Source organism: Brachypodium distachyon, chromosome 2 (assembly GCF_000005505.3).
Source record: "Brachypodium distachyon strain Bd21 chromosome 2, Brachypodium_distachyon_v3.0, whole genome shotgun sequence".
NCBI lineage: Eukaryota > Viridiplantae > Streptophyta > Magnoliopsida > Poales > Poaceae > Brachypodium > Brachypodium distachyon.
The window spans coordinates 36,137,950-36,156,713 of record NC_016132.3 but is presented as its reverse complement, the minus strand read 5'-3'; the positions used below and the strand labels follow the sequence as shown (position 1 = coordinate 36,156,713).

Genomic DNA, 18,764 nt, shown 5'->3' with positions numbered 1-18,764 from the left:
CCAGCCCGCTACCGCGATGAAGACTAGCTGTCGTGCAGCTCATGTTCTTCTTGCTTGATATGTAAATGGCAGTACTGCCGTAGCTTCTAAGACAACCATTCCGCTGCAATCGAATCCTGAACTCTGAAGTGTTCCCTTCTTTGATCTATAGGCGTTAACCGATTCCCGTAATCTTGGATCTATGACCTCAATGCATCAACCATAGGTTCTGCAAAGACCTGGCAGTCAGTTCAAACTTGCACCCCCAGGATACCTGACAATTCAGCACCATCAGTCTCTGCATTTTGCTTCTAGCTGCAATGAAGTGGCCAGAAGCATAGCAGATTACCATCAGTACCCCGGATGAACTTGTTCTCTGTACAAGATGAAAGCCTCAACCAAAATTTAACCTTCAACGCAGTGTCAGTAGGGCCTTCCATCTATTTAAACAGAAGCACAGTGTTGAATGAATCCTCCATGGAGCACATCGACAAGCCTGGATACTTAGGCCCATGTAATCGGTTGCAGGCGATGGATGTAGCTTCTTCCAACTTCAAAGGATGGCAGACCAAACAGCGAGAACAATTGGACACAGACAGTCAACTCGACCAAACAGGACCATCATCTGTGCTCCTCCACCGCTGCCCCTGTCCCTTCCCACACCCTCCACCACAACGAACCTCCCACGACAACCGCCTCAAGACCTCCCTCAACACCGTCACTGCATGGTGAATGTGTCATGGGTTTACTGGAGGAGGAAGGGGCAGTTGGTATCCTCTACGTCTTCCGCACTGCTTATTAAATTTCTAATAACACATGAACAACACGCTACGTATTAAATTTCTAAAAACAGTGCATGGGAGTATGGAATGACTATACATATACTAAGCAGTTTGGTGCAGGATGGGAGATGCCAACTGAGAAACCTTCAAAGCTCCTTGAACTGTCCTTGAATACCGAGATAATCGGATCTACGAGGCTAAGCTAGAAGAATGTACAAGTCCAAGAAGAGCCCTGCACATACAGAAGATTAAACAAGCAAGTGGGTGATTCAGACGAAACGACAGTGATGCTAATTAGTTAGAAGGAAAAACAAGAATGGAAATGTGGGTTGGGAGTGGGAATGAGTGGAAAGCTGGAATTGTTTGTTTCGTTACCTTGGATTATTTCTCGTTTGGTTCGTAGTCTCTGATTATTGGGATGGTTCCTTTTAACTTGCGGCACTGCCTGATTAGCTCCTTGCTGTTGCCGCTATGACTGACATCTAATTCTTGCAGAGATCCCGGTAGGGCCGTCCTTGGGCAGCGACCGGATGGCTGGACAGTCCATGATCTGTAATCTGTTGAGTTTGGTAAGCTTGGATAGCACTCCAGGGAGGCGCTGCAGCTTGGTGCACCACCAAAACTCGAGCTCCATGAGGGAGGTGAGCAGGTGAAGGGCCTCCTCTTGCTCCTCTGAAGCGCTCCACCTTTGCGTCCCCAACGAAGCTTAACCTTGTGAGGGAGGAAGAGAGGAAACTGCAGATGGACGCGGTAGGGACTCCCGCGACTTTACCCGTGTGCAGATTCCAGAGTTTAGAGGAACTCTGTTGGTCATGCGGCCGCGAGGGCTCGGAACCAGTGAAGAATTTGGGGGCTCCGTAGATGTGTAATCCTGTGAGGCAGCCATGGGCCACGAGAGGCCATAAGCCCTCGCTTCTTAGGTTCCCACAGTCAGACACGGTTAAATCGGCAAGAGAGATGAGATTTGAGAGGGGAACCTGATGCATTGGACTTCTCAACGAAAAAAAAAGCGAAGGCTTGAGCTCATGTTAAAATTACTATAGAACTGAGACCAATGGAATGGATTCCATAAAATTTTGCCAACTACATTTCTATGATCCGAATGGCAATTTTAGGAAAAAAAAAAATCCTAAGGATTTGAATCCTCCAAAATTCCATTGAAAATCCTACAATCCAAAGGAGCACTTTTAGTCTCCGGAGTGGCTATTTAGAGCTCAGGTTTCAGTGAGCTTACAATTTTTAGAAATTGGAAAATAGTATTTACCAGTTTTGAGAAAAAGAAGAAACTCCAAATAATAATTATGCACGTGTATATAAATGATTGTAAGTGTGTGTACAATTTTATTAATAGAACTCTAACATGTGTGTTAATTTTACTTCTTTAATGATTTAACAATACTCCGTCCATTTCAAATTATAATATGTTCTAGCTTTATTTTCAAAAAAAATTTAACTTATCAAGTTTATAGAAAGATTCTCTAACATCTACAACTCTAAATTATTATTTTTAAGTCCAACATGATGTTGCGTGAGATATGCATCTCTCCTAACTCTCACGCATCGCTCTCGTCATGCCATCAATGGTGCATGGTATCTTTTATTTCAAGAAAAATAATGATACAAATGAATATAAATGAGAGCCACACGAGGTGTAAAATTAAACAAAAATCTATTGATATGTATTATATACTTCTCCGGTCTCCTCCCTCCCCAGAAATCCTGTCTCTCTCTGGTGCTGAGGTTGACAACGGCCGGGCGGCCTCTATCGGGAGCACCTGGCCACATCGTCAGCTGACGCACCCCCATGGCAGATTCCTTCGTGGTGATCGTCACCAAAGATCTTTGTAGTGTGTGTAGGGTGGGGGGTGGGGAGGAAGGGGCTGCACTATGGCTTGGACAGGAAAGGCATTTTTGTAGATTCTAATCTTCTACTTCCAAGTTATGTTTCCAATATGTTTGGAAAATGGCTCGCGGGTTAGATAGACCTATTAAATCGGTAGTAACGGCGAGATCAATTCCGGTCCCTAGTACAAAAGCACGAGGTCGTAGCCTTCTATGAACTTTGGATGTAACTGATTAGAGACCGTCACACGGGATTTGTTTAGCCAGTTTGGGTGGCATGCCAGTTTCAGGTTTGTGATGTTTGAGTAGTTTTCTCATGGCTTGTAATGTTGAATGTTGGGTGCTTTGTTTTCCTTTTGCAATAATTTAATGGTGGCTTGTAATGTTGTTTTCCTTTTGCAATAATTTAATGGTTTTGTGCATCAACCGAGGCCATAGGGATTATCTCCTTTTTGAAAGAAAAAATATCATTTGTTGAGGTTAAATTGTAAATTGTGTAACAAAAGTTACATGACTTACATTCTAAAATGGGATATTGTATTTTGTAACAATAGGAATCCTAGCGGCCACGAATACGCAACTGCAACGGCGGGCAGAATGAATGCTAGAGGAAGCAGCCATAGAGTAGATCTGTGGTGGAGATTGGCATGTACTTCCTCCGTTCATTAAATGTAGATTTAATGTTGAAAACAGTAGTGCCAGAACAAAAATGCCTCAATACATAAAGGAATTAATGTTTAAGTAGAAACCTAGTGAATTAATGCACGTAATTAAGACCGAGACATGTGAGAGGGATTTTAGATTCTTGAATCACATTTTGATAAAGATGGGCCTTTGATACCTCAACGGAGCATCTCCAAGATCTCCCTAAATCTCATCCCCCAAAACCTTTCTAGGGGGATTCCCTATAAAAGATTCCACCTACAAATCACTCTCTTCTACAACAGATTCCCTAAATAAATTGCTACTTGCCGTGTAAATCGTTAGTTGATCAAATAAATATATATTATTTCGTCATCGAACAAACTTTTTACTGATATATTCCTCTGACCGGAATTACTTCTCGGCCATTTAGTACAACTTTATACTAAATTTTAGACGGAGGAAGTAGTTTTTTTTTTTGCCGTAAGTTAAATTGGTAATAATAACTTAAGAACGCTCACACGCCGGACGGAGGCAGCGGCGGCTGCGAAATAATGAACCAGTTCTTTTTAGCTTCAGCTTCTGCAGAACCGGCTTAATCTTCTCTGTCCACAGAAACAGCCGTGGAGAAAAGCTCCTAAAACACACTCCAGTTCTTTTCAGCTTCCGTTGTAACTAGCTTATTGCGTGAGTTTTCTGACGGAAAGTCTTCGGTACCCCTCTATCCCCTGTGCTGAAACGAGCGTTCCATGCTCTTCTCATCCACAAAATTCTACCATTAACCACCTTAATCACATGAATCCGATCTCTCCATTAGACCCCAAAAAATCATGCTCATCCAGAGTTTACACAAACAACAAAATCGAGTTCTCTGTATATTAGAATAACATTCACACAAACAACAAAAACTCTACTCAAACTCTAAATCAAAATTTCTACTGCTGCTACGAAGAGCACGACGAGGTGGTCGGGCCGGAGGAGCATGACACAGAGGAGGTGGAGGTCGTCGATCTGATTTCGGAGCAGATGCGGTCCGCGGCCGTGCTGAATTCCGGCGGCGAGAGGAGTACGGCGGCGGCGGCTTCGTGGGGCGGCGGACCGGCGGCTTGGGGATGAATCCGGCGGCCGCGTGGCTTCATGGGGCTCGAACCAGCAGCACGAACGGCGGCGGGGCCTTCTTGCGGCGACGGACCGGCGGACAAATCCGCGGAGGCTCGGCTTGAGGACGAAGGCGGCGGCCGGGGGACGAATCTGCGGCGGAGGCGCCGCGAAATAGCAGGGCGGCGGCGGAGGTTATACCGGAGAGGCTGCCGGCGTCATGGCTTCCGACGGGCGACGGCGCGGCACAGACTTGGTGGCGGCGGCTGCTTGGGGGAGGAACCCTAAATTCTTGGCTGGAGAGGAGGACAAGAGGATTAGAGGAGACAGGAGCAATGGCGAAGGGCTATCTGGAAGAAAGAAAGAACGAATCGGTATGTACCTGCGGTGGCAGTTCTCTTGTAATTGCAGTGACCTTTCGGGGCAAAGAAAGGTGTGATTTTTCAGAAGGCCGGGAAGCTGTCCTGGACCAGCCTTTTCTCATAGGAAAGATTTTGGGGGTTGGGCTGCTCCTAGAAACTAGTTGGAATCGAGTTCTTTTCGGATTCGGTTGTGCTGGACCTAAAGCTGTTTTAGAAGCTGAAAAGAACTGGCCCAATAACGTATGGCGAATCAGTGCGCTGCAGGTCGATGCAGAGCCAACTGTCCCGATGACGAAGCGAAGCGGTCCATGGTGGCCCATGGAGTAGTGATCATAATTAGAATTTGCTACGCCAGCAACTCACCTGTCCTGGTGGCCCGTCTTCCGGTCTTCAAGGCGACGACGACGTGGCCCGCGGCCGGTCCATGCAGAGCCAACTGTCCCGATGACGAAGAGAAGCGGTCCATGAAGCCACGCCGCTTCATCAAACGGTTTGGGGATTCTAGAGTCGTTAATTACGGAGGTCATCGGCAACGAGAAGTTCGAAATTACCTTTGCCGCCGCCACTGACGTGCTGCCGCGCGCGTCGCAGAGGAGACAGGAGAAACATGGCCTGGAAGCATTTCGTCGAGCACCTCGTCGGCGCTCCTGTCGCCCACGCTCAAGCGCCACACGAGGCGGCTTCCCCCCCGGCCCGTCTGCCCTGCCCGTGGTGGATAGAAAATACAAAGAGGGCGCCCGAGAGGACAAGTGCAGCCGGACGCCGTCGCGGCATGCCGTGCAGTGGTAGGGTGGCGGCGGAAATTGGGTCGCCGCCGTTGTGTCCGCTCTCCAGGGCTTCGTCAAGCAAAATTCATTTCAACACGTATAGTACTGTATTATGTCATTTTATCACTTTTAACCAACTCTTCTATAAATATTTCCATTTTCAACTGGGTCATTTCTTCAGAAAACAATAAAGATTTTAACACATACACGATGTTGTATAGTTTATATACCCGTTATTTTCATCGGGAAATGGACATTTTTATGATATATGTCTAGGAAAAAGAAAATTATAATGCTTACGACGCCCTTAGGAAGGAGAACAACGACCTGAAAAAGGAAAACATTTTCCAACGGCAAAATGTTACCAGGTGGCTGGATCAATCAATTGCCTTCTTTCTGTTGAGACATGGCATGTGAAGGAATGTTGCAGTGTAAAAGTTGGGTTTCTACGTGAAACCGCCAGTGTTGAAACAAACTATTGGCAAAAATATGGTTGTACACTTCATCAGGTGCTTGATTAATCTACGGCCTTCTTTCTGTTGAGAATTAACCGTGTGCTCACTTTATTCATCATCATCGCTCAAGAGTTACGATCATGTCGAATACAACTTCAAGAATACAACCGGGAAAGGGTAATGTTTCCACAGCTAGACTGTCCAGGGTACACACGAATGAGCACCTGGACATGACGAAAATTCAAGAAAAAATAAGAAACTGCAAGACTAAAATTCAAGAAACTGCAGTCGCAAAAAAAAAAATCAAAAAACTGCAAGCTTGAGCACCTGGACATGACGAAAGATTATGTCGACGGTTCTCTACCAGTACACCAACAGGCCGACGACACTACGGGCCCAACGCGCAACAACCCAAGGCCCAGTAGGATGCCAGCCCGCTACCGCGATGAAGACTAACTGTCGTGCAGCTCATGTTCTTCTTGCTTGATATGTAAATGGCAGTACTGCCGTAGCTTCTAAGACAACCATTCCGCTGCAATCGAATCCTGAACTCTGAAGTGTTCCCTTCTTCGATCTATAGGCGTTAACAGATTCCCGTAATCTTGGATCTATGACCTCAATGCATCAACCATAGGTTCTGCAAAGACCTGGCAGTCAGTTCAAACTTGCACCCCCAGGATACCTGACAATTCAGCACCATCAATCTCTGCATTTTGCTTGTAGCTGCAATGAAGTGGCCAGAAGCATAGCAGATTACCATCAGTACACCGGATGAACCTGTTCTCTGTACAAGATGAAAGCCTCGGCCAAAATTTAACTTTCAACACAGTGTCAGTAAGGCCTTCCATCTATCTAAACAGAAGCACACTGTTGAATGAGCCCTCCATGGAGCATCATCTGACAAGACTGGATACTTAGGCCCATGTAATCGGTTGCAGGCGATGGATGTAGCCTCTTCCAACTTCAAAGGATGGCAGAGCAAACAGCAAGAACAATTGGACACAGACAGTCAACTCGACCAAACTCGACCAAACAAGACTATCATCTGTGTCATGGGTTTACTGGAGGAGGAAGGGGCAGTTGGTATCCTCTACGTCTTCCGGACTGCTTCACCCACTGTGGGAAGTGGGAACTTCGAGTGGACGAAGAGTTCTTTTTTATATAGATTTTTCCCTTTTGTTTCTTCCTTTTTTTCCTCCTTTTTCCCCCTTATAAGAATGTGCTTTGAGAGCGCAACAGAATAGTATTTCGGAGTAATTGCTGAAGACATCAGAAGATCCCCGTAATATCAGAACTGTAAATACAGACGCATGTGTCCGAGGGTATCGCAAGGGCATTATCACGTCACATCATTTTCGAGCAGCTCCACTGAACACAGACCAGAAGCATCACAAGTTACCATCAGAACTTCGGGCGAATCTGTTCTCAATCAAGGACTGAAGCCTCCGTTGACGTTAAGTTTCAACACTGTAAGAGAAGGGGGACTTCCATTCCGCCTAGCAACCACAGAAGCTCGAGGAGCTTTTGGTCGACGCGGCAATGAACCTCGGCGTGCACGGTGGCGCAGATGGGCGGCGCGGAGGCGCGGGCGAACATGGTGCCGGCGTCGAGAGCGGTGCCGCCCCCCATGGCTGGGTCGAACGCAGCGTACGTAGAGGCCGGCCCATCCCTCCCACGCGTATCCCCGTCATGGCTCGCGGCCCAGCCTAAACGGGCCCAAGAAGTTGGTGCGGGAGGCAGCCCAGTAGGCCACCCAAGTGTGCGTGTACCCCTTGACCTCGATCACGGCGGCGACGGCGACACGGATTAATTTGATGGTATCCTGACATATTCTTCACATTTTTTTGCTGAAAGAACATGTCCCGGTACACGGTTAAGTCGATTTTATCATTAATAGATGCGTTGAACTAGAATTATACTATGACGTACTACTATAAGACACGACATGCCATATTGATTTATCAGTGGAAAGACTGCTATAAATCCATAAAATTTACATGTGGAAGCCCATCTTCGAATGTTGGTCTGCTGCAGACGAAACAGAGTGCGACAGGCTACTGTTTATGCGCTTGCCATATCGAGAAGAGGAGGCTGGATCTCATCGTCGCTCGATCCATCCCCGGCTAGACTACTACTCCGTACTACAGTTGAAACTGACCTCTCTCGTGGGTGTGCGGGTGCATGATCGAGACAGAAGTGCATCGAAGTGCACTTCCACTGAACCTGTCTGATGGTATACCAGTTTTAAATAACTGCGGCTTGTAAGCTATATGACTAGTTTGACTGAAGATCTTTATGACCGGTTTATGCAGGTAGAGCAGGATACTCTCAAGTCAAGTCTCTGCATACGATCATCATGGTATGCAGTTCTGCCTCTCGCGTTCTTTCAATATTTGGGTGCAAATGCTGGGCATGTGCCGTTAACATAAAAAGAAACCAGGGGAATTTGCTTTGAGAAAAAACAATATGGTAGCAGATTACAGCGCTTCAAGAGTCAGCATTACAAATGGAATTTGTTTCTTTTTTTCAGAAACAGTAAGGTGCTCACCGCGTTCATTTTTTTTTCTCGAACACGCCGAGCGTCGTGTCATTTTCATTAAGGAAGCGCAAGAAGCATGAGTACAGACAAAGCCAACAAAAGGTGAGACCCAACAGGCTCAAAACAAGAAAAAGAGAGAACGGAAAAAAGACAAAGCCACTATATAGGGAGGACCTCTATCAGAAGGGGGCTTCCATTCCACCTAGCAACCACCGAAGCTTGACGAGCACACTGTAGGACGAGCCATGCTCCAACCCATCGACATAGCCTTTGCTTGTAGCTGCAATGAACTGACAAGAAGCATCATTGATTACCACCATCCTGGATGACGGACCTCTGCAGCTCGAGGAGCACACTGTTGAACGAATCTTCCACGGAGCACATCTAAACAGCAAGAATATATATGAAGCCTGCGGCATTGACTGAAGGGATGGCAGATCAAACAACAGGCACATCCGGGCTTTTATGCCAAACAAGGATGTCATCTATGCTTTTATGCCACCGTCATCCCTAAATCTTCCACCACAAACGGACAACATTACCACACCCTTCTCATACCTTACGCCGCCACCCATCACCCGCCACTGCCCCTCCCATGCCTTTGGCCGCCACCCGCCGCTTATGCCTTTGGACCTCTGTCAACGCCACCAGTGCATAGTGAAGGGCAGTCACTATACTCCGTCTTCCACACTCCACCCACAGTGTGAACTTCCACACTCCACCCAAAGTGTGAACTGTGAGTGCACTTGAACTTATTTTTTCGAAAATAATTATTTTTCCTTTTCCTTGTTTTCTTTTTTCTTTTTTCTTTTTCTTCTTTTCTTTTTCTTTTTTTTTCTTTTTTCTTTTTTCTCTTCTATTTTTTTATTTTTCTTTTGAAAGAACTATAAGAATGTGCCGTCAAGGTGCAGCAAATTTGTGACACTGAAGACTTCAAGATGAGCAGCTATTGTTGCGAAGAAAATGATGACTATTTCGCTGATTCCTTCAATATCAGATCTGCTGGTAAAAGGGAAACAAATACTATAAGTACTTCTCAACGTGTTGCCATGTCGCTGACATACTTTGCAATGTGAAACCAGATGATCAAAATACTAGATCAGAGTATAGCACACACCATGTTAAGTATGAAAGGAAACGTAGGTCGCCTGGATATTGATCGCAGCAATTCTCGGTTATGATTGGACTAGTCTAAGCTAAAGATGCTTTTGTTTCACTGCATCAAAGGAAGAATAGAGAATAAGTCATTTAGGATATCACAAGGCAATGGATTTTCAAGAGTACATTCAGATGTAAGTGTACTCACCAGTGTGCGCCATGGAAATCAAGAATAATATAGCCCTGGTGTTTGGTCTAGAAACACTTGGAATAGACAGCAATGCATCCACAAGACAAGACGGTGCCTTTCTGTTAGTATGGCTATTGCAGTGGTAGACAACTGGCTGAACAAACAACAATTTCCTCCAATACTTTTGCTTCCAGGTAGATTGATCTACAAAATAAGCCAGTGTGAATTGATAAGTTTCAATCATGTATGGCAGTGTTGGTTTTGCAAATTATAAGTAGCACATACCTCTATAAAGTCCAGCTTCAATGCAAACCACCAGCAGGACAAAGGGGACGAGCTACTAATTGTTTGTTTCTCTTTTCTTTCCTCTCTGTTTTGGTGGGGCCTACTAGCGTTTCCAAATTTTTATTTTGCGCTGGAAAACCTAGTTCTGATTGTGGAAGTCCCGAACTAGAAAATGAAATAATAGTCCTACTTTTTACTGAAAGAACATATGTAGTACAATTACACAACTACATTTCATAAAGACACCACACAAGACACACAAGTGTCAGCTATGAAGAGTTTTTTTCTCCTTTTCCTCTTTTCTCGATTGTTTGTTTCCTTTTTTTCTCCTTTTCTTTTTTCCCTCTTTCTTTCTTTTTTCTCCTTTTTTCCTTTTTTCCATTTCTTTTTTTTCCTTCTCTTTTCATTTTCCTTTTTTTTTCATTTTTTCCTTTTTTTTTGCAAGAAGCATGGATGGATCTCTTGGAGGCTATGAGAAGGCACAACTCCAAGACATACCCCTGCAAAGTAGATTGAAGCAACATAAGAAACACTTTAGATCCCTAGAAAAAGGAAATTCCAATCAAAACAAAATGACTTGAGGTGTTGTTCAGGAAGAAGCAATATAACATATAATAATGAATTAATTATCCAAAGCATAAATTGTGATGTCACATATACGTACCATACTTGTGTACAGGGAGGCCATACCACCCAAGGCCATGACATGGGAATTGCCTGGTTACTGACATTCTTAAAGGATAGAAGGATTTACAACTCAATGGCAGAGGCCTGCATGGTAGATCAAAACACACCTTGCTCAGATTATGCAGTCGTGAGGAAAGCAAAACGGATAAAATGATTTGTAAAAGCTTCCTAGGTAGGTAACCAAAATAACAAGACTACAAACTACAGAATAAATTTGTAGAAGTGCATGGAAGTATGGGAACGGACTGATCATGCATATACTAACCAGTTTATGTACAGGATGGGAGATACACATTGAGAGTCCTTCAAGCTTGCAGTGGAAACTCCTTGAACTGTGCTTGGGTACAGAGAGTTACAGCTATGAAGGTAGACTAGAAGAATGTACAGGTCCAAGAAGAGCCCTGCACACACAGAAGATTAGAATAAGTGGGTTATTCACAGAACGACTCTGGTGCTTAAGAGGTTAATTAGGAGAAGCAATGGGGACTTGTGGGTAACTAGGAAGGAGTACAGACAAAGAATTGCTCGTTGTTACCTTCGATTAGCATTTGACAATTGGAATGGTTCCTTTTAACTTGTGGCACTGCCTTCTTAGGTCCTTGCTGTTATCATGATCACTGACATCTAATACCCGTAGTGAACTTGGAAGGCCTTCTTTGTGTAGAGATTTGATGCCCGGACAACTGTGAATCGTTAATTGTTGCAGAGAGCTCGGGAGATTTGATGGCTCGACAATCGGTAATCTCTAATTTTTGTAGAGAACTCGGGAGGCCGTGGTCGGGCAGAGATTTGATGGCCGGACAATTAGAGATGCTTAATTTCTCCAGACAACTTGGGAAGGCGTCGTTGGGTAGCGACCGGAGGGCTGGACACCCCCCGATACCTAATCCCCTGATGTTGGTATGCTTGGTTAGCGATGCAGGGAGGAGCAATCCTCGATCAGATATTGATGTAGCGATGCAGGGCTGGACACCATATTTAAGTATGAAGGTAAACCAAGTGGCCTGATCAGATATTGATGGCAGCAATCCTCGATTATGAGTTTACTAGACTAAGCTAAAGATGCTTTTGTTTCACTGCATCAAAGGAAGAATAGAGAAATAAGTCATTTAGGACATAACAAGGCAATGGGTTTTCAAGAGTACATTGAGATATAAGTATACTCACGAGTGTGCACCATGGAGTTAAAGAATTATGTAACCCTGGTATTTGGCACAGAAATGCTTGGAATAAACAAAAATTGCATCCACAAGACAGTGCCTTTTTGTTCATTTGGCTATTGCGGTGTCAGAAGACCACGCCTGAACCAACCACAACATCGCAATACTTGAGCTTCCAGCTGGTAGATTGATCTACAAAATAAGACTGAATTATTAATGAGTTTCCAATCATGTTTTTTTAACGGGCTTACAATTTATAAGTAGCACGTACCTCTGTTAACTCCAGCTTCAATGCAAGGCACCAACACGAAGGTGATTAGTACTATACTTTCCAAATTTGAAACATGGCTACCAGCCAACCAATCCTAGAAAATAAAATAAAAAAACAATACTTCTACTCTTTAACTGGAAGAATTTATATACTACAACTACACAACTACATTCCATAAAGATACCACACAAGACCGACAAGTGTGAACTGTGAATTGATGGAGCTTCGAGATTTTTTTCCTTTTACTTTCTTGTTCTCATTTTCCTTTTCCTTTTCCTTTTCCTTTTCCTTATTCCTTTTTTTCCATTCTTTTCTTTTCTTTTCTTTTCTATATTTTTCCTTTTTTTTCAAGAAGCTTGGACAGATCTCTAGGAGGCTATGAGAAGGCGCAGCTCCCAAACAGATCCCTGCAAAATATATTGGAACGACATAACAAGCACTTTAGATCCAACCAAAACAAAAATGACTTGAGGTGTGGTTCAGGAAGAAGCAGGCTAAGCAAAGTAAACATAATTAATCATAAAGTGTGATCTTACAGATACGTACCATATTATGTATAAGGAGGTGATACCACCCAAACATGACATGTGAACTCTGCCTTGTTGCCGAAATTCTCCAAGGATAGAAGAATTTACAACTCCATGGCAGAGGCGGACCTGCACAGCAGATAGAATTAGAAACACACATTTATCAGATTATGCAATAATGAGATAAGAAAAAACAATCAAACAATTTGTAAAAGCGGCCCAGCTAACCAAAAGAACAAGAATACAACTGCAGATTAAACTTGTAAAAGTGCATGGAAATATGAGAGTACGGACTGATCATGCATATACTAACCTGTTCATGTCCAGCATGGTAATACATTTGGAGACATTCAAGCTAGCACTGGAAAGTACACCTTGAACTGTGCTTCAATACAGAGAGAATTGTATCTATGAAGGTATACTAGAAGAATGTACAAGTCCAAGAAGAGCCCTGCACACACAGAAGATTAAAACAAGTGGGTTATTCAGAGAACGACTCTGGTGCTTCAGAGGTTAATTAGGAAAAGCAATGGGGATATGTGGGTAACTAGGAATGAGTACAAACAATGAATTGCTCGTTTGTTACCTTGGATTAGCACTTGACAATTGGAATGGTTCCTTTTAACTTGTGGCACTGCCTTCTTAGCTCCTTGCTGTTATCACCAAATCTGACATCTAATACCCGTAGTTTACTTGGAAGGCCTTCTTTGTGCAGAGATTTGATGCCCGGACAATTGGAAATCTCTATTTCTTGCAGGGAGCTCGGGAGATTTGATGGCAGAGATTTGATGGCTGGACATGTGTCAATCTCTAATTTTTGTAGAAAACTCGGGAGGCCGTGGTCGGGCAGAGATTTGATGGCCGGACAATCACAGATGCTTAATGTCTCCAGACAACTCGGGAAGCCGTCGTTGGGCAGCGACCGGAGGGCTGGACACCCCTGGATGTATAATTTCTTGAGGTTGGTAAGCTTGGATAGCGATGCAGGGAGGACCTGCAGCTTCTCGCAGTCACGAAATTTGAGTTCCCGGAGGGATGTGAGGAGTTGAAGGGCCTCCTCTTGCTCCGCCGTGAAGCGCTCCACCTCTTTGTCTTCCCAACAGATTAATTCGGTGAGGGAGGAAGAGAGGAGTCTGCAGATTGGCCGAGTAAAGACTCCCGCGAAGCAGGGTATCACCATAGACTCGACTCTGGAGGAAGAGGAACTGCTCTCTTCATCGTCGGGCCATGAGGGCTCGGCACCGGAGAAGAATTTGGGGGTTGTGGAGATGTGTAAACTTGTGAGGCGGCCCTGGGCAACGAGAGGCCATAAGCCCTCGCCTCTCAGATCCCCACAGCGTTTCACGTGTAGACGGGTGAGAGAGGTGAGATTTGAGAGAGGAAGCAACATCTCCGTGCCCCCCGTTCCCCGAAGAATGAGCTCTTGCAAGGAGGTCGGGAAAGGGGAACAAGAGGAGGCGGAGGACGAATAGGAGAAGAACTGGGGGCAAAAGTATACGCTCAACCAGCGGAGGGAGCAGAGGCTTTGGAATTCGCCTCCTCCACCACCGAAGCCCGGTGAAGTGGACAAGACCAGGTTAGGGCAAGACCAGATCGATAACTGTTGTAGTTGGGGAGGCAGGAGGAGCAGTTCTTCTCTTGCTGCTGCGACTTCTTCCTCTCCTGTAGTCTGTTGCGGTTGGTGTCCAGTACGATGTGCCAGCTCTGTTTTCTTTGCTGAAGGTGACGTGGCCACCTTCTGATGCTCAAGCACCATACCTGCTATCTTCTCACATCTCTCTATACCCAAATCTGTGAGATTAGGGAAATGAGATAACACCTGTGTCAATTCCTTCCCATTAGCACCACAACTCGAGATCCCCATGCGTTCAACTGGAACCGGAGATTCCATTTTATGGCTTTCACCTTCAAACCACAATAAGGTGCTACCCATTTTATGCATATTGAGTGTCTTTAGAGACTTTAGTTTTTCTAGGTGAATCAGCGGCAGGGGAGGGCAATTATCTATAGTCAACACTTCCAGATCAGGTAAATTGTGAAAAACCAACCCACTCCAGAGAATGCTCTGCAGACCATCTTTTCCCACAATTTGTAGGCTTAATTTTGATTCATCGTCTTTGGAATAAACAAGTTTCTGGAAAACTGATCCTGCATTTTCTATCTCAATAGAGCATGGGGCAGGAGACCAAGGGATAGGAGGCAAGGAGGATAGCTGTGGGCAGTTTACAATCTTCAGGTTCTGTAGTTCAGGAAACAAAGTTCTCAGGTTCTTCTTCTCTGCTTGACAGCAAGAAGGAAGTGAAAACGGCAACTCCACGAGTTCAGGGCAATCTGTAATTTCGACAGCCTCTAGACAAGAGAAAAAATGGCAATTGTCATTTTTTACCCATCTTTTCAAGTTTGGTATGTTAACTAATTTTAGCTTTTTCAATGTTTGGAAGTTTTCGCTTGAGACAAGACCCTTAAACCCTTCACCGGGATCATTAATAAAGTTGAAGTCCCCAAGAGGTGGAAGTGTGTTCCAAGATACATCACACAGACAAAGAGATTTCAAATTTTTCACTGAAAGGTTCCGACCTAGCCATGATGGGCAATTAGCACCGCCATGACCTTTAATGCATAGATGTTGAAGATTTTGATGTGGTACAAGACTCTCAAGAATGTCTTCTTCTTGTGGTGCAGCATTGTTAGACCATTCTAATAGTAGCTCGTGTAAGTATTTTTTATGTAAGATTTTTTGTTCTTCCGCCTCCTTGTTTGCTTGCCCATTTTCAAGATTATAAACATCAAGTGATCCTCCAAGCTCTGTCAACTCCCTTAGTTGTCTAAGTTCAAAACCCTTGCTTTCTTTTCCAACTTCAAATCTCCTCAGTTCCTCCAAGAATTTTAGTTTCCCTGCCTCAATTATGTTAGAGTGAAGCTCAAGTTGATCTTCCGACACAAGAAAATGATGCAATTTTATAAGGTTGCTCATATGCCATGTCAAACCAAAGTCGGCATAACATTTTTCTAGATCAATGATCTCTAGATGATATAATCTAAACAATACACTGGGTAAGGACACTTTAGCGTTTGATATGACCCTTAGGTAGCGTAGATGGATAAGTTTTGAAAAATTCTGCAATATATCCTCCACAGAATACGACACTCCAGACAGTAAAATAGTTCGAATAGCTCTAGCTTCCCTAAACAGATACCTGAAAGCCTTAATAAAGCTTCCATGGTATTCTCCAAATAACATCAAAGTGCGTAGGTTTTGAACATCCAAATTTTTACCTAGCCTTCTGGCCAAATCAATTTTATAGTTATCAAAAGTCCCTCTATCCTTGACATCAACATTATCTACGATGATAGACAAGTGACGTACGGTGCGGGGAATTTGAACGGAGTTCACATTAGAACCACGTATACTAAGGCATTCATATGACGAGACCTTCACTGCTAACTCATGCAACAAGTCATGGATAACATAACAAGGGCCATCCTTGTTTTTATTCTCCTTAAAAAAACCATGATTAACCAAGTTATCTAAATAGCCCTGTCCAACGTCTTCAGCTCTTTTGTGCTCGTCTGAATGTAAAATACCTAGTCCAATCCAGAAGTGAAACAACTCTTTCTTACCAAATTCATAATCTTCTGGAAACAATGCACAGTTGGAAAAACATTGTTGTAGATGAAAAGGGAGATAGTCATAGCTAAGCTTTAGAGCTGGCATAATGTCATCGGGATCGGTTTCTAATTCCCATTCTTTACTTTCAGCAACTCTTGTCCAATGGTCCAATGTAAGTCTGTTCCTTAATAATCTACCTACTGTTTTTGCAGCAAGAGGGAAACCTTTTAAATTGCTCACCATTTCTTTTCCGGTATCTTGTAAATCGGGATAGATTTTCCATGGTTGTTCTTGGTTGCCAAATACACATACTTCAAAGAATGACATAATATTATCCTCATTTAGACGTTCCAACTCAATCGGAGAATTAGTTGAACTGACCATGCTTGCTACCCGTGGTTTTCGAGTGGTGACCATAACAACATTACTCTTTTCTCCCTCGTTATTTCTTAATGGAGCTAATAGTTTTCCCCATTCGTGCTCGTTATCTGTCCACATATCATCTAAGACAAGTAAGAACCGCTTAGATTTTAATCTTTGTTTGATTCGCTCGGCAGTACTTCCTTTTTCACCCTCAACTTCAGGAATATATTTCTTTATCTCTTCTAGCAACCTATTTGCATTAAAATCAAGAGACACACATATCCAAATCAGAACTTTGAAAGAGCTCTCCAGCTCTTTATATATGTGTTGGATGAGACATGTCTTCCCTATACCGCCTGGACCAACAATGGGAAGAACTCTAAGTCCATCTCCACAATACTTATCATATGTTAATATTAGATCTATAATCTCCTTTTTCTTACCATCCCTACCATAAAGCGTAGGCTCTACGATTCCTGGGGTTGTTTTGGGTCTGCTTGTTTTTTCTTTTTGGGTGGAGCCTAGTAGCTCAAGATTAAGGATGGTGGAGACCTTAGCACAAAGGGGTTTCAGCTGTTGGACTAGTTCCATCATTTTTTGGGACATTTCGACACGATGAAACTTCCATTTTGGTGGTAGGACAGCGTGATTATTCTCCTTGAATGGGCAGGTACCACAGAAAAATCGCCGTCCCCTCGTCATGTCAGAGGATTCCCGCACGGTAGGAGCGACATCATTACCGCAAACAGACGGAAAAGAGTGGCATGGAAAGTGTTTACCGATAGTGTCTGCAGCGTTGCAAGCACGAGCGATGACCTTAGGCATGCATGCATAGCCAGCCTCCTGGACGCCCTGGTTTGTGGGCGGCAATGGTGAGGGTCTCTTATCATGCCCGCCACACGGGAGAACCCTAGAGAGACATGCTTGTCTGGCACCACCTTCTTCGTCGCTAGCTGGATCATCACGTGACCTTGAGCCGAGTTTAAGCTTGTGGGCAGCAGCTCTGGCAGTCTGCCAAGCATTCCGGACAAGGCCATCATCGTCAGCGGCATGGTTGGTGCCGTCGAGAGAATCCTGGATGCGGAAGTAGTCGAGCTCATCAAGCACGTCATCGGCCGCGTACGCCAGCTGCCGCAGCTTGTTCAACAGCTCCCGTAGCGCAGGCCGGCTGCGGATGTCTCTGCCCTGGGCACTGTCGAGCATCCCCTGCGCGTATAACAGCTCCATCTTCAGGGCTTGGACGTTGGTGCCGAGCTTGGAGCTGGCCGCCCACGACTCCAGCAGGCCGTCCCTTGCGGGGGCCAGCGCCTTGCTTACCACCCAGAGCGCCGCATCGACGGCCGCGTCCATCCTCACGCTGGCTGAAATCATGTGCAGGTACTTAGGAATACTGAAATCATGTGCAGGTAGTTAGCTTGAACAAATATGTACATGCTGACACGAATTCCCCTTACAAGGCGATGAGCCGCGGTGGAATGTTTAGCTGCTTTCTTCTTTTTTCGATGCGGCGACGGCAGGGTCACGCCGGCGGAGATGTCGGCACCGGCGCCGGGAAGATGGGTGTTGCTCGACGGGGTCTCTGCGCCGCAACTCGCAGCGTCACCCGCTGAGGTCTGCGAGGCTGCTCACCGCCGCTGCTAGACGGGATCGCCTCGATCGCCGCCTCTGCTTGCTGCGGGTGGCTCGCCGCCTCGCCGGCTGCAACGCCTCCCCTTCGGGTGTGTGCGCGGTGACAGATTGCGTGGAGAAGAAAGAGGACGGGAGCAGAGGAATGGTTTTAGATCTGAAACTGCCATCGCAGGGAAGATAGCTCCGGGGATAAGAAGGGCGTTAAAGGAAGCCAGTGGCGGACCAACGAATCAATCCGCGGGCCCCTAGACGCCCTAGGGACGGAGAGATGCCGGAGCTGGCTGATGCGAAGAAAGTTGGCCGGAGTGGAGTGCGCAAAGAACAGATGCCAAGCTTGAAGAAAGGGGAGAAAAGGGAAGGATGCCAAGTCTTTTTTTTTTTTTTTTTGCGGGGAAAAGGGGCGAGGGAAGGATGTCAAGTTGCCAACCGGCCTTCAAGGGAAAGAACAGATACCAAGCTTGAGGAAAAAGGGAAGGTT

General features: G+C 45.0%; 1 protein-coding gene and 1 pseudogene across 4 annotated transcripts; both read right to left on the bottom strand.

Moving 5' to 3' along the window:
* Positions 1 to 1,142: 1,142 nt before the first annotated feature.
* Positions 1,143 to 7,556, bottom strand: LOC106866067 (annotated as a pseudogene).
* Positions 7,557 to 8,372: 816 nt separating this feature from the next.
* On the bottom strand, positions 8,373 to 18,668 carry LOC100836242 (putative disease resistance protein RGA1). 4 transcript variants are annotated; one of them, XM_010233408.3, is made up of 14 exons: positions 18,112 to 18,668; positions 17,437 to 18,018; positions 13,271 to 14,475; positions 12,998 to 13,135; positions 12,704 to 12,813; positions 12,158 to 12,564; positions 11,894 to 12,078; positions 11,262 to 11,802; positions 10,992 to 11,127; positions 10,704 to 10,810; positions 10,040 to 10,539; positions 9,773 to 9,958; positions 9,584 to 9,682; positions 8,373 to 9,468 (listed from the first exon to the last, which is right to left on the bottom strand). In XM_010233408.3, exons 2-3 carry the CDS (start codon positions 18,005 to 18,007, stop codon positions 13,277 to 13,279), a joined length of 1,770 nt encoding a protein of 589 aa, XP_010231710.1. In that variant the 5' UTR covers positions 18,008 to 18,018; positions 18,112 to 18,668; the 3' UTR covers positions 8,373 to 9,468; positions 9,584 to 9,682; positions 9,773 to 9,958; positions 10,040 to 10,539; positions 10,704 to 10,810; positions 10,992 to 11,127; positions 11,262 to 11,802; positions 11,894 to 12,078; positions 12,158 to 12,564; positions 12,704 to 12,813; positions 12,998 to 13,135; positions 13,271 to 13,276. The 4 variants fall into 4 exon arrangements, with proteins under 4 accessions (XP_010231710.1, XP_024315887.1, XP_014754435.1 ...); XM_024460119.1 differs by having other exon boundaries at positions 11,894 to 12,091; positions 13,271 to 18,018; positions 18,112 to 18,666; XM_014898949.2 differs by having other exon boundaries at positions 13,271 to 18,018; positions 18,112 to 18,666.
* Between the last annotated feature and the right edge of the window lie 96 nt (positions 18,669 to 18,764).

What these genes read in the sequence shown, in the direction of transcription:
- LOC100836242 (XM_024460119.1), bottom strand. Translation starts at nt 18,007, where the DNA reads ATGGACGCGGCCGTCGATGCGGCGCTCTGGGTGGTAAGCAAGGCGCTG.